General features: G+C 40.7%; 1 protein-coding gene across 20 annotated transcripts in view; it reads right to left on the bottom strand.

Moving 5' to 3' along the window:
- Positions 1–19705, bottom strand: part of LOC108625808 (lachesin) — a 230065-nt gene that overhangs the window by 24913 nt on the left and 185447 nt on the right. For 15 of the 20 annotated variants that reach the window (XM_026814273.1, XM_026814264.1, XM_026814267.1 and 12 more), the window contains one exon: positions 13502–19419. The exons of 4 other annotated variants lie outside the window; for them this stretch is intronic. In XM_026814273.1, coding sequence (XP_026670074.1) covers positions 19310–19419 — 110 coding nt within the window. In that variant the 3' untranslated portion in view covers positions 13502–19309. Of the gene's footprint in view, positions 1–13501; positions 19420–19705 lie in introns of those variants that run through there. One more of the 20 variants, XR_003389301.1, reaches the window with a different exon arrangement.

Genomic DNA, 19705 nt, shown 5'->3' with positions numbered 1-19705 from the left:
ATATCGAAATATATTCTAAAAGGCGTCAAAAATTTCAGAATTTTTAGGCTTGTATTTCCTCAAATCAAGTTGTTTCTTTCAATTTCGCACACCAAATAGCAGAAAGTTTTCTTTGGATTACTGCTGATTGCCATAAGAGTACATACAAAGTTTAAGTGACTATAATTTTTCAAAAAACCCAAGAATTGATTTAACATTTTACAGGTAGCTTTTTAATAGTAATACGAATCTATAATAACAAATTCAACGTGCTAGCATTGTTTATGTATATAGCCTATACATCCTTAATACAATTGCGCCTAACATTAGAGCCAATCAATTAATTCGAATTGATAGTACTCGATAATTGTCCGCAAAGCGGGCGTTAATTTCCTTCCAATCGAACGTATCCCGCTGTAAACTATGCCGTACTGAATTCACGATCAGGCAAGAAGCTACCCGTTTGTTTCGTTTGCCAAGACATATCGAAGCGGATTGAATGACACAACGCTTGAGATTTCTTTGCGTCGCTGATAAAATGAGTTTCTTTTCAATAAAGCGATTCTGCTGGAAGAGAACGCGTTTGGAAGTGAGCCAGTAGAAACGAATAAGCTTTCCTATTCGAAAACGTCAACTTGTTCTTGTCTTACTCTTCGTCTCTCTCTGTTCTTTATGCGTGTTTGAACGCGTAATTCAATTGAACATAATGACCAATATATTACCGGATGGAAAAGAAGGAGGACGAGAATTGCAAATGTATATACATATTTATATTATAAAACTAAGATTGAAAGATGAAGCGTGGAAGCTACTCTTGAATTCGTAACAAGTTTGCACTTGAATTAAATATTTCTGTCAAATACGCCACGAACGTTTCGTTGTAATCAAGAACGTCGCGTCTTTCCTTTTCCAAGTTATTTCCCTTAATACCTCCCTTACGGGACCTACCTCCTTTACGTCGAATACTGACTGGCGTACCTATAGATCTGAAAGCGATCGATAAAAGTCTTCGTTATGAATATATCAGCAGGATGCTTTTAACAGTTCTCGATGTCTGCTCACGCAAACAGCAAACTCTCCATTAATTTTCATCGGACGAATTCAATGACCACGCAAATGTATTCCTGTTCATGCAACATAAGACACGTAGCCACTGGAATGTTCTTCTTTTTTCTGTCTACATAAAAATTTTCCGCTGGCAACGAGAGAGTAAATAGCTGTTTTCCTGTAGTTTCGTGAGCAATTTTGCATTTCCCTATTTGGGTAAAGAATCGATGATCGTCACGAGGCTTCACGAAGAAAGAAACGCGAAGGAAAGAAACAACGCGAGCTTAATTACAATTAAACTATGTGGCAATTGTCTCATTGAAATTGCAATTTCGCCAGGACGATTCGAAAGCGCCGGTTATTAAATTGATAATGAAATTTGCCATCAAATGCAAACCAGAAGTTAATACGGGGAACAGTGACGTACGATCATCGCGGTGGAACACGCTGGCAAAGCAACCCCTGCGATATGTAACGTAACGTTTTGCGTGTAAATTACTGGCACGGAACGAAGCACCAAGAAGAAACAAAGTATTCACGTTATGAATAGTAATGCGGCCTCGCGCCGTTTGCCTCGATGTCATTTACAAATACCTGACACTTTATGAGGGAAACTGACCGCAACTCCAGATACAAACGCGCATTGCGCCACGCGAAAGTATAGCGTGCTACCAACGCCTGTATAGCGAAATCCAAACCAAAACCATTGCGTTTGACACTCCGATCCGAGATTTCCGTGCACCGTCCAAACAATTTACGTACGTGAGTAACTTACTCCATCGTAATACGTTCAGTTTTTCCCATGATCTTGGGCATAAGTTTGTTCAGAAATTTTTGCACTGTTCGATAATAGATTTGATTATAGAATATATTTAAAAATTGTTGGAAAATGTGGATTTTAACTTTACTTTGTTCAGTGACTAAATCTCCAATGAAAAAAGTAAAAAATGAAATCGATTGATACTAAATTTAGGTTTGACCCGTGGCGCATTTCATAGTCCCACGTTACAGCGTAGGGGCACGAGTAAAACGCACGTCGCGTCGCGAGGCAAAATGTGGATCGAGCAGCGCATTTAGTGGAGGTAAAACTAGAGTCGTGCAGTTGACACGCTTGGTTCACGGGATTTCGAAATTTTCTTTTCCGAGCTTTGATTTCAACGGCGCAACGCGACGCGCGGGGTTGGATTTCGGGTTGCGACGGGGCGAGCGGAGAGGGTGACCCCTCCGGAAAATTACCTACGGCCAGCTCGCGCTGAGGTTTTGCGGTATCGCGATACACGCACGGACACGAGCACCGCTCGTACTCGCTCGAGGCACACGTGTGCGTGTTCGGCCCAATTTTACATGCAATTTCGCGGTGGAAGGCGTTCCCCGCAGGATGGCGGGGTTTTTAATTATATCTACCTGCTGCCGGCCCGTTGGAATATTAACCGGAAATAATTCCGACTATGGAAACTCTGCTATCGACATTGTATGTCGCTGGAAGGTGGTCGATGTGTCCGCGAATGATACGAAACAAAAATGGAACTTCCTGCATCTCGTGCCCTCTCTGACTCTCGTCTCTTTCCCCTCCTGTTCTCATTCAACCCTTATCGTACGTATCTCTTTCGAAAACGCGACGACGATAACGTCCACTGTCATCGGTACCCATGAACGAAAGATAATCAATCCGTTCTCGTTTGTAGACAGTAGCAGAAGTTTTTACCTGTATTTGCATTTAATTTCTACCGGTTTAATTAAAACATAACAGAGATGCGCGCCGTTAAATTAAATCGTGTTGTACGAATTTGCTTTTTTAAATGTCGCTTCTTTTCTTATTCATCATGAACTGTACTCATATAAGAACTTATTAAATCAAACGAAGATTTAACAAAATAATTGTCCACTTCTATCACGATGTGACAGTACCTAAAACATGTGCGATTGCATCAATGTGTATCTTGTCCAAAACTAAAAAAGAAAGCCAAACGAAGGAGAAATATATTTTAATTGTTATTCTCACTCGAACAAGTTTCGGCTATCTTGCAATACTGTCGACTGTCGTAGCCATGAAATTCGTAGTTCCAGTTGAGCAGCCCTCGTGGCTGACCACTCCTTGACTTGTTTTACTTGCTCGCCTACCGCGTGTCCCAGTACTTTAATCTGGACCGATCGTTTAGTTTACTCGCTCTTTGACCAGTATCATTGGAATATTTGCATTGCTGACCAACCATCGAATGTTTTTAGAAACTTCGATTGGATATCGGATTAATCGAACGTGCGAATCCAACTGGAATCGAATTCGAGTAATAATGTACAAATTCAAATAACGTTACAGTAAAGCCGACATTATCGGATCTGTCGCTTTGTCTGAAACTTGTTTTACGATCGGGTCCATTTGCGGTTGTTTCTGCATACAGGATGAACTCGTTAACCCTGGTCAACCGATGATGGAACTGATTGCGCGATTAAATTTAGAAAGCATATTCGTATTCGTGATGTTATTAGAATGGCCGCGGTCGGAATGAAAAATTAATGGTAAGTGTGTATAGTGTAACATACGTTGTGTCGCGAGCAAACCAGCTTTAAGGTTGTATGAGTCGTAGATCTCTGCCCAAGGCTTGAGAAATGTGGAAAAAGGTATGTCCACAGTTGAAGCGATAAATTTTTAGAAAGAATGATATTTACACAAGACTAAGGTTTACAAAATTGTTCGATGTGTTTTTTTTAAAACAGGGAAGTTTTACCGTACTATATCTAATATTCTAATACATAATCTTGGCACTTCATGATAGCGTTGTACCTGACTCATACGTATATCTTAAATAATACCCTGGAAGTTACCATTATTTCATAAATTTTTATTTAACAAATTCTTATAATATGTATCAACTATACAAAATTACAGAATTTTCTCATTGCCCCATTATGTTTTTTTATAAATGAAATCAAAATTTTGTCATACAACATAAGAATTCAAGATTTGTTAACTTTTTTACTAGTCTCAAAATTTTTTTAAAAATTTCCAGGACTCGTCATGTGGTCAAGGATCATATGACATAAAAGTGTATTTGTTTTCACAGTTCGTCACGTTGCTTCGCGATAGATGAAGAAACCTAGCGCATATTATCGAGATTTCCTTTTAAGGCGACTCGCTTTCCTATTATCGTTGTCACGAGTGTTGCCGGCATTATAGCCGTCGTTCACGGGAGAAGGAAGTATGTAAATACGCGCCACAGAGTGAAAACCACGCACTCAAGCTGTCACGAGTCGATTTAGTCCGACTTCATAGATTCCAAGAGGTGGCGGGCACCTGAAAACCCTCCTCTCTCGAATGGGGCTGTTATCGACAGACCATGGTTGAGCGAAGAAAAAATATTTTTCCCAGGCATCTCGTTCGTTGGTGAGAGCCAGCGAACACCCCTCTATCCGCGAGAAGTTCGCGAGAACTTCTTCCTTTCCTCTTCTCCGCTTGCTTGCTTGCTTGCTCGCGTCGTATACACACATTTACGCCGAGCCGGTGACACATCAAACGCAGACTCTTTTCGTCCTCTCGCCTCGCTTCGCCTCGCGTGCACGAGAACGACGATGTAGGTACTCTTAAATGTGATTTGTTGTCGCATTCTGCGGGGGCCCGTTGCATTTCTACGAGCGTCGGTCGTTAAAGTCGAGTGTATCGCTTCCTCGCGGAAAAACCACCTAGACGCCTGTGCCTGCCGTTAATGCGTAATTTATGTTGATTCTTTCGCGCGATCATGCCGCCGCTACCGCGTCGCGTCGCACAGCTCGAGAGTTGATCGAGGAAAAAACGTTCGAATTGAAAGTTAGGTGAAATACGATGAGAAATGGGGAGAAAGAAAGAGGATACTCAGCTTTAAGAAAATGATCCCGACGATATTCGTCAGTTCAGTTTTCTGTAGACATTTAGTAACAGCTTTCGTTGTATGGAATAGAAGGTCGAGGAAAATACTGTACGTTTCAATTACAAAGGAGTGTTGTAATTGTTTTGGTTGCAGAAAATACAGACAAATGGGAGTATGTAACCTCGTACGGATGAGAGCAACATATGGCCTACATTTTGAATCATTACGTATAGTCGGGGGAACCTACAGGAAAAGTACTATTCGTTTTCATTAAATCTGCGTGGATAGGATCACCTTATGGGAGTTGTTTGTTGGGTTTTCTGCACCGAGTTAAGTTTTCCTATCGTACAACTAAAATTCAGTTAACTTGTATTTGAGACGGTTCAAGAAAGGCTAATACACATGTAGCAGATGGTAATTGTTTAATAAGAAGAATTGAGAATAAAAGATACTTTTTTAAAAAGAATTGAAAACATTGCGGGGTGTAAAGTTCTTATTGCAAATAAAAATATTGTGCCCATTACATAGTTATGTACTTTTACGTAAGGCGGTTCGACAGTGTGAAAAAACTAGAGATCAGGTAGAACAGCTCGTTCTATTCTCGATTGGCGAACGGTGTTGAAAGAGGGTTAAAGGGAACAGAGGCTTACCGACAATATCAGAGAGATATCGAGGCTGAGAGTGAGCGAGGATTTGGTTCGAGTATATTTTTAAATGTATTTTTCATGCGACCAATTTTGACCTCGGACAAAATTTGTAATTCCTTTGAGTTCGTTCTATCCGGCGCGTCGTGTCGGAAACGGAAGGAGCTACCGGGAACATTATCATTTATATGAAATCCTTTGCGCGTCCTTATGCATAGTCATTATTCAGTCGCTTTTTCCTAGCGGCAGAGAAGGTAACAAGGCCAGTTCAATACAGATTCCGTGTGGACCAAGGTGACAATCTTAATTAAGGAGGTCCCTCCTCGTTCTTGTTTTCCTTTCTCTCTCTCTTCAACTATATTCAGCGGTGACTCCGCTGGATTTCATTTACATCGCACTTCGCCAAGCACTTGTTCAAGTATGGCTGTTACGGAGCGCAAGAATTTTCATTAAATTCTTACGCAATCAGTAAGGAAATCGTGTCGATCGATCGCGCTTCAAGCAGATTTGGGTTTCGTAATTGACATTTTCGTTTCCCACCGATCTTTTAGTTTAACAAATTTCGCGGTAGAAATCCAGCATATAACTAACGTGGATAGGAGATAGACAATCGAAGTTTTCGTAGAAAATGTTTGATGGGAGACGGAGGATGAAAAGTGGAGCGAGGCTATCTTAGGCTGGGAAAAAAGACCAAAATGGAAGGAGAGAGAATTATTCAAATCCTTGATTGTAGAAGAGTCCTTCGGGGATGCAGCGTGCCACTTTGAAACCGATGCCACGCGACGCTGACTGACGGTTCCCTTTGGCTTCCATCTCTTGTCTTACCTCGGATTCTCGCGGAGTCAAAGGATAGCTCCTGTTGAAAGCAAAAAAAAATAAGGGAAAAGGAAGGGAAGCTATCGGGTAGACGAAAGATCGGTGCGTGTTATAGATTCGTGGATATTGATATCGGCACTCGAACGAGTATATTAAATCTGCACATCCTTTACGGAAATTTATGTATGTTTCGTTATAATTATAGAGTAAAGAGTGTTACAACCGGGAGCGTATATTAACAATCTCTGTCGACAGTTTTATTAACGTTATTCTTTTGAAGGGTGAATTCATAGCGTAGCTTTTATAAAAATATGAGAGTTACGTACAATGAAATTACTACTTTATAGTTCTTCCCCATTTGTTTTTTATCAACGATGCTTTCATAAATTTTCCTTTCATCGGTTGCGAGAGGAGGGAACAAACGCTTGAAATATGATTACTCACTCTACATATTAACCTTTTCGCAATCAACATTCTGCGATAAGCTCGTCCGTCCCTTTTTTTTATAACACGCTGTAAAATCAACTCGCATGCCGTTCGACGATCGTTGCTCGTGACCATCCAGATTCTCGAATAGACCGACCATTAAGCCACATTAAGAGTTGAGTGGTGCAACTTCCTCCGCTTTTCTGGTTCCTTGACTTAACTCGTTTTGCAAGCAAAGCAGACACTGACAGACGTCATATTAAGCGAATTAGAAAATTTTCGCTACGATTACTAAAACTTCAACGAGGAAAAGTGCACAGAAATATTTTACGCAAACTTTATGATCTCTTTTTGCAATGTTGTACATCAACCACAGATCCGACGAACCGATATGCTTATCCGTGCGAAAAGAGCTTAAGGATATTGTCGATAATACTTTGAAAAGATTCTTGCGCATTCACACTCTCCTTTTCTTATTCCTAGAGGATAATTCACATCCACTTTTTCTTTCTCCTATGCTTATCTCTTTCGCAATCGAACTTGCAACAGATCTAATGAAATCCACGACTTTTTCACTTTATAATATTTATTACTATAGATTTTGCAATTATTTAGAATTTGTTCTAAAAAAAAGTCGGGTGCGAGGCGATGCGGTGATGAGGTTTGAAATACGTCGATTCGAAATTCGATTTTGGGCAACCTACGCCCCATCGTATCGTAAAGGGCAGAGCCATTAAATACTTTATATTTTTGGTCAGCACTAAATTGCAAACGAATTTGCATAGTGTACCGACAGTAATCGCAAGGCGTAAATTTCTAGAATTCAATGGGGGCAGCGCCACTGTTTGTATTTAGCTATTCCTCGGAAATATATGTGTGGGTGTGAGGTATCGTAATGTACACCAACCCCAATAACTTCCATTCCGCTTTTAAACGCGCCAAACCAATTTCTCTTTCCCGTTTATCGAATATGCATAACATTACGATACGTTATGCAATAAATAGTGAAATATTTAGTGGATTACTTTTTTAACACAATATCCAATATATCTTTCTGGTTATACCTGAAATACGATTAACAAAAAATATTACCGCTATTCACTACAATATTAAGACATGCTTTAAGAAAATTTTTGCATTTTGCATTCGCAAATGAACTAGCTTTCAGCATTTTTCTGTTTTGCAGCGGTAATTTTCTGTCTCAATTAGACTTGATTGCACTCGTGGTTAAGTAGACTAATTGGAATCATTCTTGGTGCAACATTTTTAATTACCACTTTTTGACCAAATTTTAAATATATAAAACGAGGTAACGACGAAGTTTGCAATTATGTAAACGGGTTCCGATAACCAGGACTTCATATCCTCTTTTTTTCGTCGATTACAATCAGATTATGCGAAAGAAAATAAAAAGAACGAAGTTTAGCCTGTAAATATACGTTCAGCTTAATGAGGGATAGGCAATGGATAATGAAAACAGTTCAACGTTTAGTTTCTCTTTTCACTTTCTTTTATTCATACAGACCTAGATAAATTTATCACAATAAGGGAATTATGAAAAATGTATAATAATAACCTTGGCAGAAAACATATTCCCGTGGAAAAACCGAAAGAAAAGACCAGCCGCGTCGAGTAACGAGTTTTCGCCGGACTTAAATTTCATTTTCTTTTCTCATTTAATACTCTCTTTAATTGACATAATGTCCTCCTTGAAATCAACGATTCGCCTGATTTTCCTTTCGTTAACACGTTTAAAACACAATCTATACTTACATAGTACTATTAAATGTAGCAACATTTAGAGTAACACTACGCAGCGTGTTTATGATGCACATTAAAAGCGATTCCTGGTGCTTTTTCGATTTAGTTTTCTTTTTTTCCATTTTTTTTCATTGGATGTATCTTTCTCTTTGGGACTTTACATTGACAGATTCACGGTCGGCGTGATTTCTCTTTTAATTTCATTCTCGCAAACGCTCTCCCAAGTTCGCAAAGTTCTTCCCAGTGTCGGTAAACTCGTTTAACTTCCCAAATTATTTTTTCTTTCTTATATACAAAGCGTACAAATAACTTTTTAGCACTTTCGCTGGGGAAAATGTCCGTGAATGATTACCAAACCTCGATCAAACGCATTTGTCAGCGAAAGTGTTAAACACCTTCTAACATATCTTCTCCGAGGGATCGATTGATAAAATACTTTCTCGCGTCGACACTCAGAGTGTCTCGTATAAAAGAAGGCGCGCACTAAATTAAAAAAGCAATTGGTAAAAATTGGATTTTGCGTTCGCGTGGGCGATGAAGGGTACGATGAACGATGGAGAGGCAGAGAAAAGGAATGGAAGAAGATGTAGGAGTGAAGGGTTTAGGCTGCTCAACGATCTCATGTTTCGTTACCTCTGTAACTATTTACGCTGTCATTTAATCTAATCAGGTTACATCTTCGTTTATGTATATTTATTTACAGGAACACAGTGAACGTTGCCGGTCACAACATCAACCACGTTACTGGCACGGCGCGGAGCAAACTTTCATCAATCTTGTCACTCATTTTGGTAATAATCAACAACAGTAACCGCGTTCGCGTAAGGAGAATCTTTGGTTTTGTGGCCGGCCTATGAGATACTTACGGGAACATAATTAATTATTGTTAATCTCCTTAACGCTATAGTAATTCAACTTCCCTTTTCACGCTTGCACGTGTTCTTGTCGTTTTCTTAGAAACCTCCTGCCTCTTCGTCGACTAGAGTCGAGATTCAGCGAACAAAACAGAAAGTACACTGATTCGTTTGCGTCAATTTTTACGTTCCTCAACGATCTTCGTAGATCGTGAGATGTCACCGAAAATAAATAATAAGATATGGCTAGGAAAGATCCTAAGAGAACTCAATACATGTAAGTTTAGCGAGAGACGTATGTATGTATGTATATATATATGTGTGTGTGTGTATGTACTCGCAAGTTGCTCTACGTTCGCCTAGGGGGTGGCCATTGATTATCGAAATAACCAGCTGACAGAGTCAGTTTACGCATCCTCTACTCTATCAGGTTCGTCCCTTTGATCGTGAACTTTCGATATCGGCTAACAATAAGGAAGGGATGCCCTATCATCGATTTTATCATTGCATTTCTCTCTTGATTCGTATGCTTACATGTATGTCTCTTGCATATGTATACATGATTCTGCGTATGCCTATTATTGCCTAGGGCAGTGCTCGTGTATGTATGGGACACGTACTCATTTGGCACTTTTTATTATGCGATTATTTACAGTTTACAGAGGTCCACGCGCGAAAATCGTAGATATGAAGAAATTCTGGTGATCGATACGAACGACCCACATGCGTATGTATCCTTGCCATGTATTTATAATGTTTATACAATGAACTTGGAACTGAAATTTATACATTGAGCTATTTACAATTCCCTTACAGCTTACGCGCCGCATCTCTCATTCGTATCGATGAACAAAACATGTACGTCCTCCTCTCACACACTTTTCATTTGGTCTCCCAGAAACAATGATCTTCTCTCGTTTTTTTCTCGAAGACTTCCGATTCGTAAATATTACATATTACCTATAAATATTCGTTCGCCTCCTGTTGAGCATCGAAAGTGTCGAGACGCGGTCCGTACGTAAAACGTGTGTACGATATACATATGTATAATGATACATTAAAGTATAAGCAATAATACTTTCAACTTGTTTCACAATTTACTTATCGATGGATCGATGCAATCACGGTTGTAGTCGGGATATCTTCCTAAATTTTATGTACCTATACGTGGGGAGCCGCGTTGCAGTTGTGTATGAGGTAAAGCTCATTATCTTTTCACACTGACGCGACGTGCAACTTCTATTCTTTTAGCGTATCTGTAAAATCTTGTATGCAACGTATATGTATACTCTTTTTGTTTCTCATTAACGCTTTCAATACCAAAGCTGACCATAGTCGGTATTCACGTAACGATCTATGGACACCAGCGCCGACGATATTCGTCATGAATAGAACGAATTACAAATGTACATAATTGTATCTGTAAACTGGAAACCTGTGGGAGGGACAGCGTACTGACAAACGCGTATCTGGTAAAGAAAGGGTTAATTTGTTTTCGATAATAATCTCGAAATAAAAATAACGTAACAATAAATGAAGTAACAATAAATGAATTGACTTCCAAGTTTCCTTTAACAGCAAAGTATATTTTTATCGCGGAAGTAACTAAAATCGAATTTTAACTTCTCTGGAAAATTTGAACGCCGTTAGAAGATCCCGAGGTTTTAAATAACTACACGATTATTCTCTGATATACTTATTTTGACTCTCTCTCGCCTCTTTCTCTGCCCCCCTTTCTCTCTCTGTTAGTTGAAGAAACTCGAAACATTCCTGCGGAAATCGGCGGATGCGATTGTAAAAGCTGCCTAAAAGCTCCCGGGGATCAACATGACTGATACGGCCATGAAATAAATTCGCCAAGTTCGCGGGAAACTTGGTTGGCCCCGCGTCGATGAAGTTCTCGACTCGTAAGTCTCGATTTTCCGGTGTACCACCTTTTACATCGACAGTAAGATGAAGCGGCAATCTTTCGTCCTTAAATCAAACTTTCCGATTGGACGGAACCGGCTCCTTCGGCTAAACTTAAATATGGACATAGATCTACTAGGATTTCCATTATCCTGATACAACGGACGTTGATAAACGTTCGCAATGTGCATCCCGCTCCACCTAAGATTTTTACTTCGAAGAGTAAACAAGAGAATGAAAGCGATTTGGCGTAGATGGATATCGGCTATTGAATTCACCTTTATTAATCTTGAAGTTCGCTCGTCTCGAACCGAACAAAATTCAATAATGTAATTGTTAGAAGTGGATATTTAATACTGCGGAACAAAAGCGCATTAAGCTGCGCGGCGGTCAAGATTTATCGCGTTATTTCGCGATAGTTGCATAGCGGCTTGGGGAGAACGAGTTGAGCTAGTTTTGTCCTAGCAATCTGGCAATTACGAGGTGCTGAGACGGGCGTAAAAGTGTCGGCCCGTGGGCCGGTGACACCCCTACCTCCTCATAGCTCAGGGCTAAATAGGTGTTCCTTGGTGGTCGGTAGCAGGAGTGGTAAATCGGTACGTCGGACAATGTTTGGCCAGGTACGTGCTGCGCTAAGCTCACTGTGATAACCGACAATACTTTCGCGGCCGTCACCCTATTATGAATGGGTCGTGTTAAACGAGGCGGGAAAAGCTTGCAAGTACATCGCAAAGTGATGATACAGACTGTGTATAACAGGATCTCTCCACCCACGATGTGCCATCCATTCTCTCTCTTTCTCTCTGTCCTTCTCCCCTCCTTTCGCTTCTCTCTCTCTCTCCCTGTCTCATACTCATTCTGTCTCGTTTCCACTTTTGTATCTACGCCTCCTGGCCATCGTGTTTGCTAACGGAACTGCCACGCTGCGTCGTGGTCGCGATTCTCGTTGCGATCAATGCCTACAATTTTACGATGCACTTGCAATCTTTCCGGGTGTACGAAAATCGACAGGGATACAGTTTCGAAACATGTTTCTCATTTAACTGACTGCTGCTTTCTTTCTTCTCTCCGAATGAGTCGGATATTCTTTCGAATCTGATTTTGAGATTTAATTCATTTAAAAATTCAATTTTCCAATAAAAATTCTCAATTGATTTCATAAAGAATTAATCATGGTAGTTAGTTAAAATTTTTTGTTGAACATCAATTTTGCGCGGTACCCGAAATCAATTTATGTACTTGATGAGGGTGACATAACCGGTTAATCAATTTGATTGGGGAATAAGGGGGATCAGGCATGAAGGAAATCAAAGGGAGAAGCAACAGATTGTACGGCACGTTTCACGAACAATTCTTTCACGATGGTACAATCGCATATCGCGAAAATGGAACCAGTAAGCAAGAAAATCTCGTGGACCGTAACACGTATTATGTAAAGTTGGATCCGCTTCTGACAACCCTAACTCTATCTCCAGCCTCGATCTTATTATATGCATGCTGCAAATACATATATGTACACATATGCGCCAATTTGTCGGATTTCGGTTTGTTGTATTTGTCAGCAGTTGGTACATACTATTATGCTGAGCATGCTTATGCTTATGACCCGTGAAAATTAGTACATGCAAAAGCGCTTGCAAATAACCAGATTATCTATTAAGACAAACTTTTATATTAAAATTTATATTAAATATTAAAACTTTCTGCTTTGATTTTACTCTTTTATTTTTGTAGCAAGCGACCGAATCTAATAGAACGGATAAATCTTTATCGTAGTACAATTTCATGTCATTTAATATTCTTGACGGAACTCGTAAAAATTTCATTCTTCGAGAATAGGCACCACAATGGAAAGACACTTTCGTGGTAAGGATAAATACTTTAGACGTTGGTATGTACAGTGAGAGTAAGTTAAACGTTAAATCTTGAATTTTTATTCTTGTCTCTCGACGGAGACAACCGCATTTACCTTACGCGAAACCAAGTACGGTCGCTTGTTTTACGCTGCTAATTTAATATAGATTAGGCTCTAAACCTGTAGAGTGAATGTTAAGCAGAATACAAAGATACATACGATTCAATACAATTTCGGTTGCCTGTAAATACGTTGAAACCAATGTCGATAATATTTTATGCGATAATATAATATGCATTGTAAATAGAATCAATAAAGTTATTTGTACTCTGATATGTAAATAATTTCCCCGACGTACATAGTTATATGTACACATATGCGCCAATTTGTCGGATTTCGGTTTGTTGTATTTGTCAGCAGTTGGTACATACTATTATGCTGAGCATGCTTATGCTTATGACCCGTGAAAATTAGTACATGCAAAAGCGCTTGCAAATAACCAGATTATCTATTAAAACAAACTTTTATATTAACATTTATATTAAATATTAAAACTTTCTGCTTTGATTTTACTCTTTTATTTTTGTAGCAAGCGACCGAATCTAATAGAACGGATAAATCTTTATCGTAGTACAATTTCATGTCATTTAATATTCTTGACGGAACTCGTAAAAATTTCATTCTTCGAGAATAGGCACCACAATGGAAAGACACTTTCGTGGTAAGGATAAATACTTTAGACGTTGGTATGTACAGTGAGAGTAAGTTAAACGTTAAATCTTGAATTTTTATTCTTGTCTCTCGACGGAGACAACCGCATTTACCTTACGCGAAACCAAGTACGGTCGCTTGTTTTACGCTGCTAATTTAATATAGATTAGGCTCTAAACCTGTAGAGTGAATGTTAAGCAGAATACAAAGATACATACGATTCAATACAATTTCGGTTGCCTGTAAATACGTTGAAACCAATGTCGATAATATTTTATGCGATAATATAATATGCATTGTAAATAGAATCAATAAAGTTATTTGTACTCTGATATGTAAATAATTTCCCCGACGTACATAGTTACGATGTATGCATAAAGTGATCGTAGATACTATATACGACATGCATCGCGTAACATCTGCTTATGATTATAAAACATAATTACCGGATGAAGGTCGTCATAAATCGTGTGTACCTACCCCACGTAATTTATGCGATACCGTACACAACCTGAAAGTATACTTAAGCTGAAGTGCGAATATAATTAAAAAATTTATAGTTCGATTTACGACGTGAAAGACTTGAAAGCGTCCAGCAGGTACTAGTTCAGACACGCCCGTAGTTTACGAGATTTAATCCGTACAATGAGAGATTGGTTGGCAAAAGCCTGAAGCATTCAAATTTGTCAGAGAAATAACGTCAAATATTGTCGTGTCGAGTAGCTCGGTTAATGGGATAGCGTTCATTTTTGCAGAGAGAATTGCATTGCGCGATACCTCGCGCACAATTCTCTGTTTTCCTCTTTATTTTTCTGTAATTCAGCGTACCGGAAGGCATGATCCACGAGCGGCCATTAGTCCCCTTGCGTTGTTGTTCAGCCTGTCGCAATTTTCTGCTTATTAATCGCGCAGCGCGTGTCACGGAAACCGTGCGTGATGTCTGCTTTGCACGTGGCCACGCGGACGTGCGCACGGATAAACGGGCGTCCCTCATGATCGCGTGCGATTCTGGTTTATTTCACGTCGTGGAATGCATGTTCGGATGGTTTCGACGAACGCGGTTATCTCGTCGAACCTGTCTATCGAAAGAACGCGAGCGTTCGTGACGTGGTGAATAACAGGAAATTTAACAGCAGCCGTGGTATATAATCGACAATTAATCACGGCGTGCAAAAAATGATATACCGGGGATAAGGTACCAGTTGAGAACAAGCAGAGGCTTAACTGCGCTTGGGATCTGGGTTAAGTTTGCGTTATCCGTAATAGCTACGAGCACTCGATATCATCTACTTAAGAGGTGATTTACATAATCCGGACTCTTTGTCTCGTTGAGGTTTTGTATCTTACGGAAATCCCTGTAGCTCGCTTGCCAGATCCTAGACCGTCTTAAACTTAAATGATCTTCAATTGATTCCTCTCATATGTCGCATTCACGTTTCGCTTACAAATATTAATCTTGACGATGCGGCATTGCGCGTCGACCAATTGGCACGCCAATCTCCCGTCCCAGCCGCGGGAACAGAATCCGAAATCGTGAATAAAATTCATGTCGGGGATACACCAGGCGTGACACGGCTGGTATCCGTGCACGCATCTAAATAGGTAGGCGTGTGTTCTATCTATAGCCGAGTATGGGTACATGGTTTGGCGAGTACAGGCCGTGGACGCAGGAATACACCCGTGGCGTGTAACGACGTCACCGAGCAGTATCTCTGTTACGCCTGGCTTGTCGTGGACTGTGGCCGCTCACGCATCGCTTAACATAATCCCCCATCCGAGCAGGACTACATAGATTACGGAATGATACCTCTGAAACGCACACAATTATATTGGCGTGAGATATTTCGGCTGGTGCGCGCTGTTTCGTGGTCCGAATCAGACTACCCCTTTCTCTTTCTCGTCGTTTCCGTTTCTATCGTACCCACAGAAAAGCTCGATCCTCCTGGCCCTGACTCATTGACATTTATCAATCGTAGTTAAAGCGATCCTAACTGTTCTTCATGATCATTTAGATATATTTAATAAAATAATGTTGAATCGTTCGTTGATTGTACCAATTCATAGGAGAATTTATTTTTCAAGTGTCTGAGAAAACTCGGTTCTTCTCGAGCGAATAATTTTGTAATATTTCCTAATAAGCATGTAAATAGAGACATCTTGATTAAATTGTTGGCGGAGGAGCAATTACGCAGCGGGATCGTTGAGAGAATTATAATGCAGCCGTTGAGTCGGTTCGTGATCCGAATTCGAATGAGTTTATCGTTCGTCCGGGACCAAGTCCTACGGCGGTGCCGTGCTGACGATGAAAGATAAATCTAAAACCTTAGCTCTAATTCGCGATTTCATTTAAATGCTAATCCCAAAATAGAGATCGACCTCCGACCGTTGAACGGTCTCCGCTCCCCGGATCACTCCCGATGAATCTTGCCCGAGTGTACCTATCTAGTATGACCTCGCACGCTTTATCTTTCGTTTTCGTACATTAAACAAGAAATCACGTTCTTTCTACTTCGCCGTTCTATCCTCGTCCTCTTGCCTCTTTTTATACTGACCTGTTCGAAGGATCTTTATTCGAGGATTCGAGGAAGATACTGGTATCGGTGTCGGTTCCCACCGATAAAAGGGAACTTTCCAATCTCTCGAAGCGAGCCAACTTCCCAGTTGGCAAGACCAAACGATACGTACTCTATCGAAGCCCTTTTCGCGCGATCGAAACTTTTCATACTGGCTTCCCTGAGCCGCTTGCGTGACCCACGCGACGCGACCAACCGAGTTATCCAGACGAGACACACAGAAATGGTTTCTGCCTACCGATTTGCTCGTGGAATTATTACCTCACTGTACCGCTAATTCTGTTCTACCGTACTCCCGTCACGCGTTTCCCACTTCCTAGCACACCCTGTTTTCGCTGTAACACCGACAGTTTCAAATCGTTCAGTTGCATTGTTCCGAGTTAGCAAAATTGAAACGTGTGCGGAGGTAAAAGAGCTTTCGGTTTTTACGGCATCGTCGTCGGCGGATTCCGGAAACCAACGAACGAGACAACGAAACGGAATACGTATACCCGGTTCGCAACCGACCAGGAGCGACCAAAACCTGGCAAGCGAATGGCATCTTGTGACCGAGATAATAAAACGCTTGAAATTTTAACCACCGAACGACGATATTTAATTATCGAACCCCGTGAAATTGAATTACTAATAAAACACGATCCAGGTATTAATATTTGAGTTCCGTTTCAGTCGGATTATAAAATGTTAATTCGAGTTTTAATTGACATTTCCGGAATCGATGCTCTTCGATTAACGAGAAAAATTTTTCTGCACTCGCATTACCTGAAGCAGTGCATAATATCTGATTCAGCCTGATCGTATTCTCTGTGTCATTTGATATCTTTTTTCCATAATTAGTTTCCGCGGTGTGCAGTGTATTTTAATTTAAAGAAATCCTCTCCTTTTCTTGTTTCTCATTATAACGTTATCGTACGATACGTAGTACGGTCTAGGTTACGCTACGCTAGGTATCGTGAAACGCATTTACGCGTCACGTGTCGATTATACGATCAGTAATGGAAAGTTTCGTAATTAGAGGGAGAGTACGATGATTAATACTCTCACGCGGCTGGAAATCATAGTAATTTCGGTCTTTGAGAGAGCATCGACCCTCGCGCCCGGGCACGGAAACGGGTGTATGCACATTCCCGTGTTACGTATAATCGGTGGAATGTGAAAATCAGTAGAATCTGGCCGCGTAATCACGCTTTTGTTGCGTTAAAATTAGAAACGGTTTGTCCGTATCTCATTTCAATTTCCACCGTTCGTATGCCGTTCATGCGGTCGGTTATGAATTTTTAACGTGTACGTATTTCAATATACAATACAAATCGGCCGTGTGATCCACGCGGATTTGTTTCTGCGGATGAAACGATACCGTACTGCGTTCATTCAAAACATTTTGAAATACCGGATCGAAACGCGGAAGCAAAAAAATTAATTTGAAGCGAAGTTTCGCGTTAATAATCCTGCGATATTAAAGTCATGTAAAACATGCGGAAAAAAATGGAGTGCAAAAATAGGGAATAAACTTCACCCAGGCCAGCGTTACTCGTCAAATATTTTTCATCATCGCACAACGATTCAACGAACACGACCGACTCAATAATAATTGGACTCTCGATGTGACGGCAACGTTACCATTTCAAAAGTATATCGTAGTCACTCTGTGCCGCCGTAGTTTAGTATCATCGTTACGTTTCTGGTAACTCTCGTGATTTCGTGGACACCGCAATGGCGCGACGCGGAACCACCATTTTTCACCTACCGGAGCATTAATCAAATTCCTTCTTTTCCCCGTTGGGTTGTCTACTTGAATGCTTCTACCGCGGTCGCGTTTCAAAAGTCTCCGGGTTTCCGAGATTCCATTCAAAACTCGACTTTTCAACGCAAACTGTGCAGATGTCGCGTGTCCTTAGGGACGTTTCTCTTCGTTTCAGATCACGCCCCATATCTTTTTTCTCTTCGCCCGTTCTTGTCCCGAATCGTGTAATTTTCAAGATTTATCGCGTCCTTTCGATACCGCATTTACCGAGATACAAAGATCGGCTTATCCCCCTTCGCGCGTCGACTCTCGCAGGGAAGGTTGTATTCATTATATCGCATTGCCCTTCGTTTCTCGTATCGCTGCTGTACAATAGATACGCATTTGAAATGAAACATTTTGAAAACTCTCACAAATCCGATTCGCCTTCTTTTGGAACAGGCGAAGAAAGAGGCGCTACTTAACGAGATCGAGTATTTCATACAGAATCAAAAGTTGCACGTCAATCTGTGTTGTATCGTCAACGTAAAAATAAACATCGGAAAGACGTAGATGAGCACCGTAGTAATTGCTCCCTAATTAATTGCGGCGATTAGTCACAGGATCGCGGTGCGGTCAGGGGCGTAACAACGTTGCGCTAATACAGGTAATACATATGGTTCTTGAAACAGAACGCGAGTTTCCCCGATCCATACATCATCACGTTACCACAAATAATTCGCCAAGATAATTCGCTTCACAATAAATATCTGATACTAATTAAGCCCGTAATCCAGCGGTGCCCGACGCGATACATAATTCAATTATCCTAATTAATATTCGATTGCGATTAACAATCTAATTAAAGGTGTACAGCCGGCTGACAAATAATTTCGTCTGTTACCCGCTAATGCGTCCCGTGAACGGTCAAACTGTAATCTCGAATATTAGTCGCACGAGCGTATCGCGCGATCCTCCATTGGATAACCGTGTGACCACATCAGACAAATTCATGTAAACGGGATTCAATTGTAATTGAATGTAGACTGATATAGGAGGCGAAGGCGCATAGCACATTTGTACTGCGCGGCTCCCCAGGGTAGGAGAGTGGATCGAAGAAGGTTAGACGTTCTGGAGGAAACACGGGCTACGTTTTTCGAGGTCCATCTCCTAATTGGCCGTCTGGGGCACGTACGGGGGCATATAGGGCCCCGTGAGTATATATTGCACCGCCACTACCATCAACTGCGGGGCACTCCATCTTATGATATACGCGCTTCCTGAAACAGAAATGCATTTTCCTCGTTACTCTCATCGTGCTACCTGTATATACTATGTACAATATATGTCATGCACTCGCACCACGCCGAGTGTTCTCTCGTCCTCTCACTTTTGTGTCAAGATATAAAAAAATGTAGAAAGCAGCGAATGTGTGACCGTTGTGTGCGTAAATTTTACGCGTTGCGCTTACATGCCATAACCGAAGCTGTGTAAGGTACATAAAAATGATCTGAAAATTTTCCACTGCAAGAACTATTATTCTGTCGATGAATTAAGTGCAATTCA

The sequence above is a fragment of the Ceratina calcarata genome, unplaced genomic scaffold (genome assembly GCF_001652005.2).
Source record: "Ceratina calcarata isolate Rehan_Ccalc_2016 unplaced genomic scaffold, ASM165200v1 scaffold371.2, whole genome shotgun sequence".
In the NCBI taxonomy this organism is placed as follows: domain Eukaryota; kingdom Metazoa; phylum Arthropoda; class Insecta; order Hymenoptera; family Apidae; genus Ceratina; species Ceratina calcarata.
This window is presented reverse-complemented; position numbering and strand designations above follow the sequence as displayed.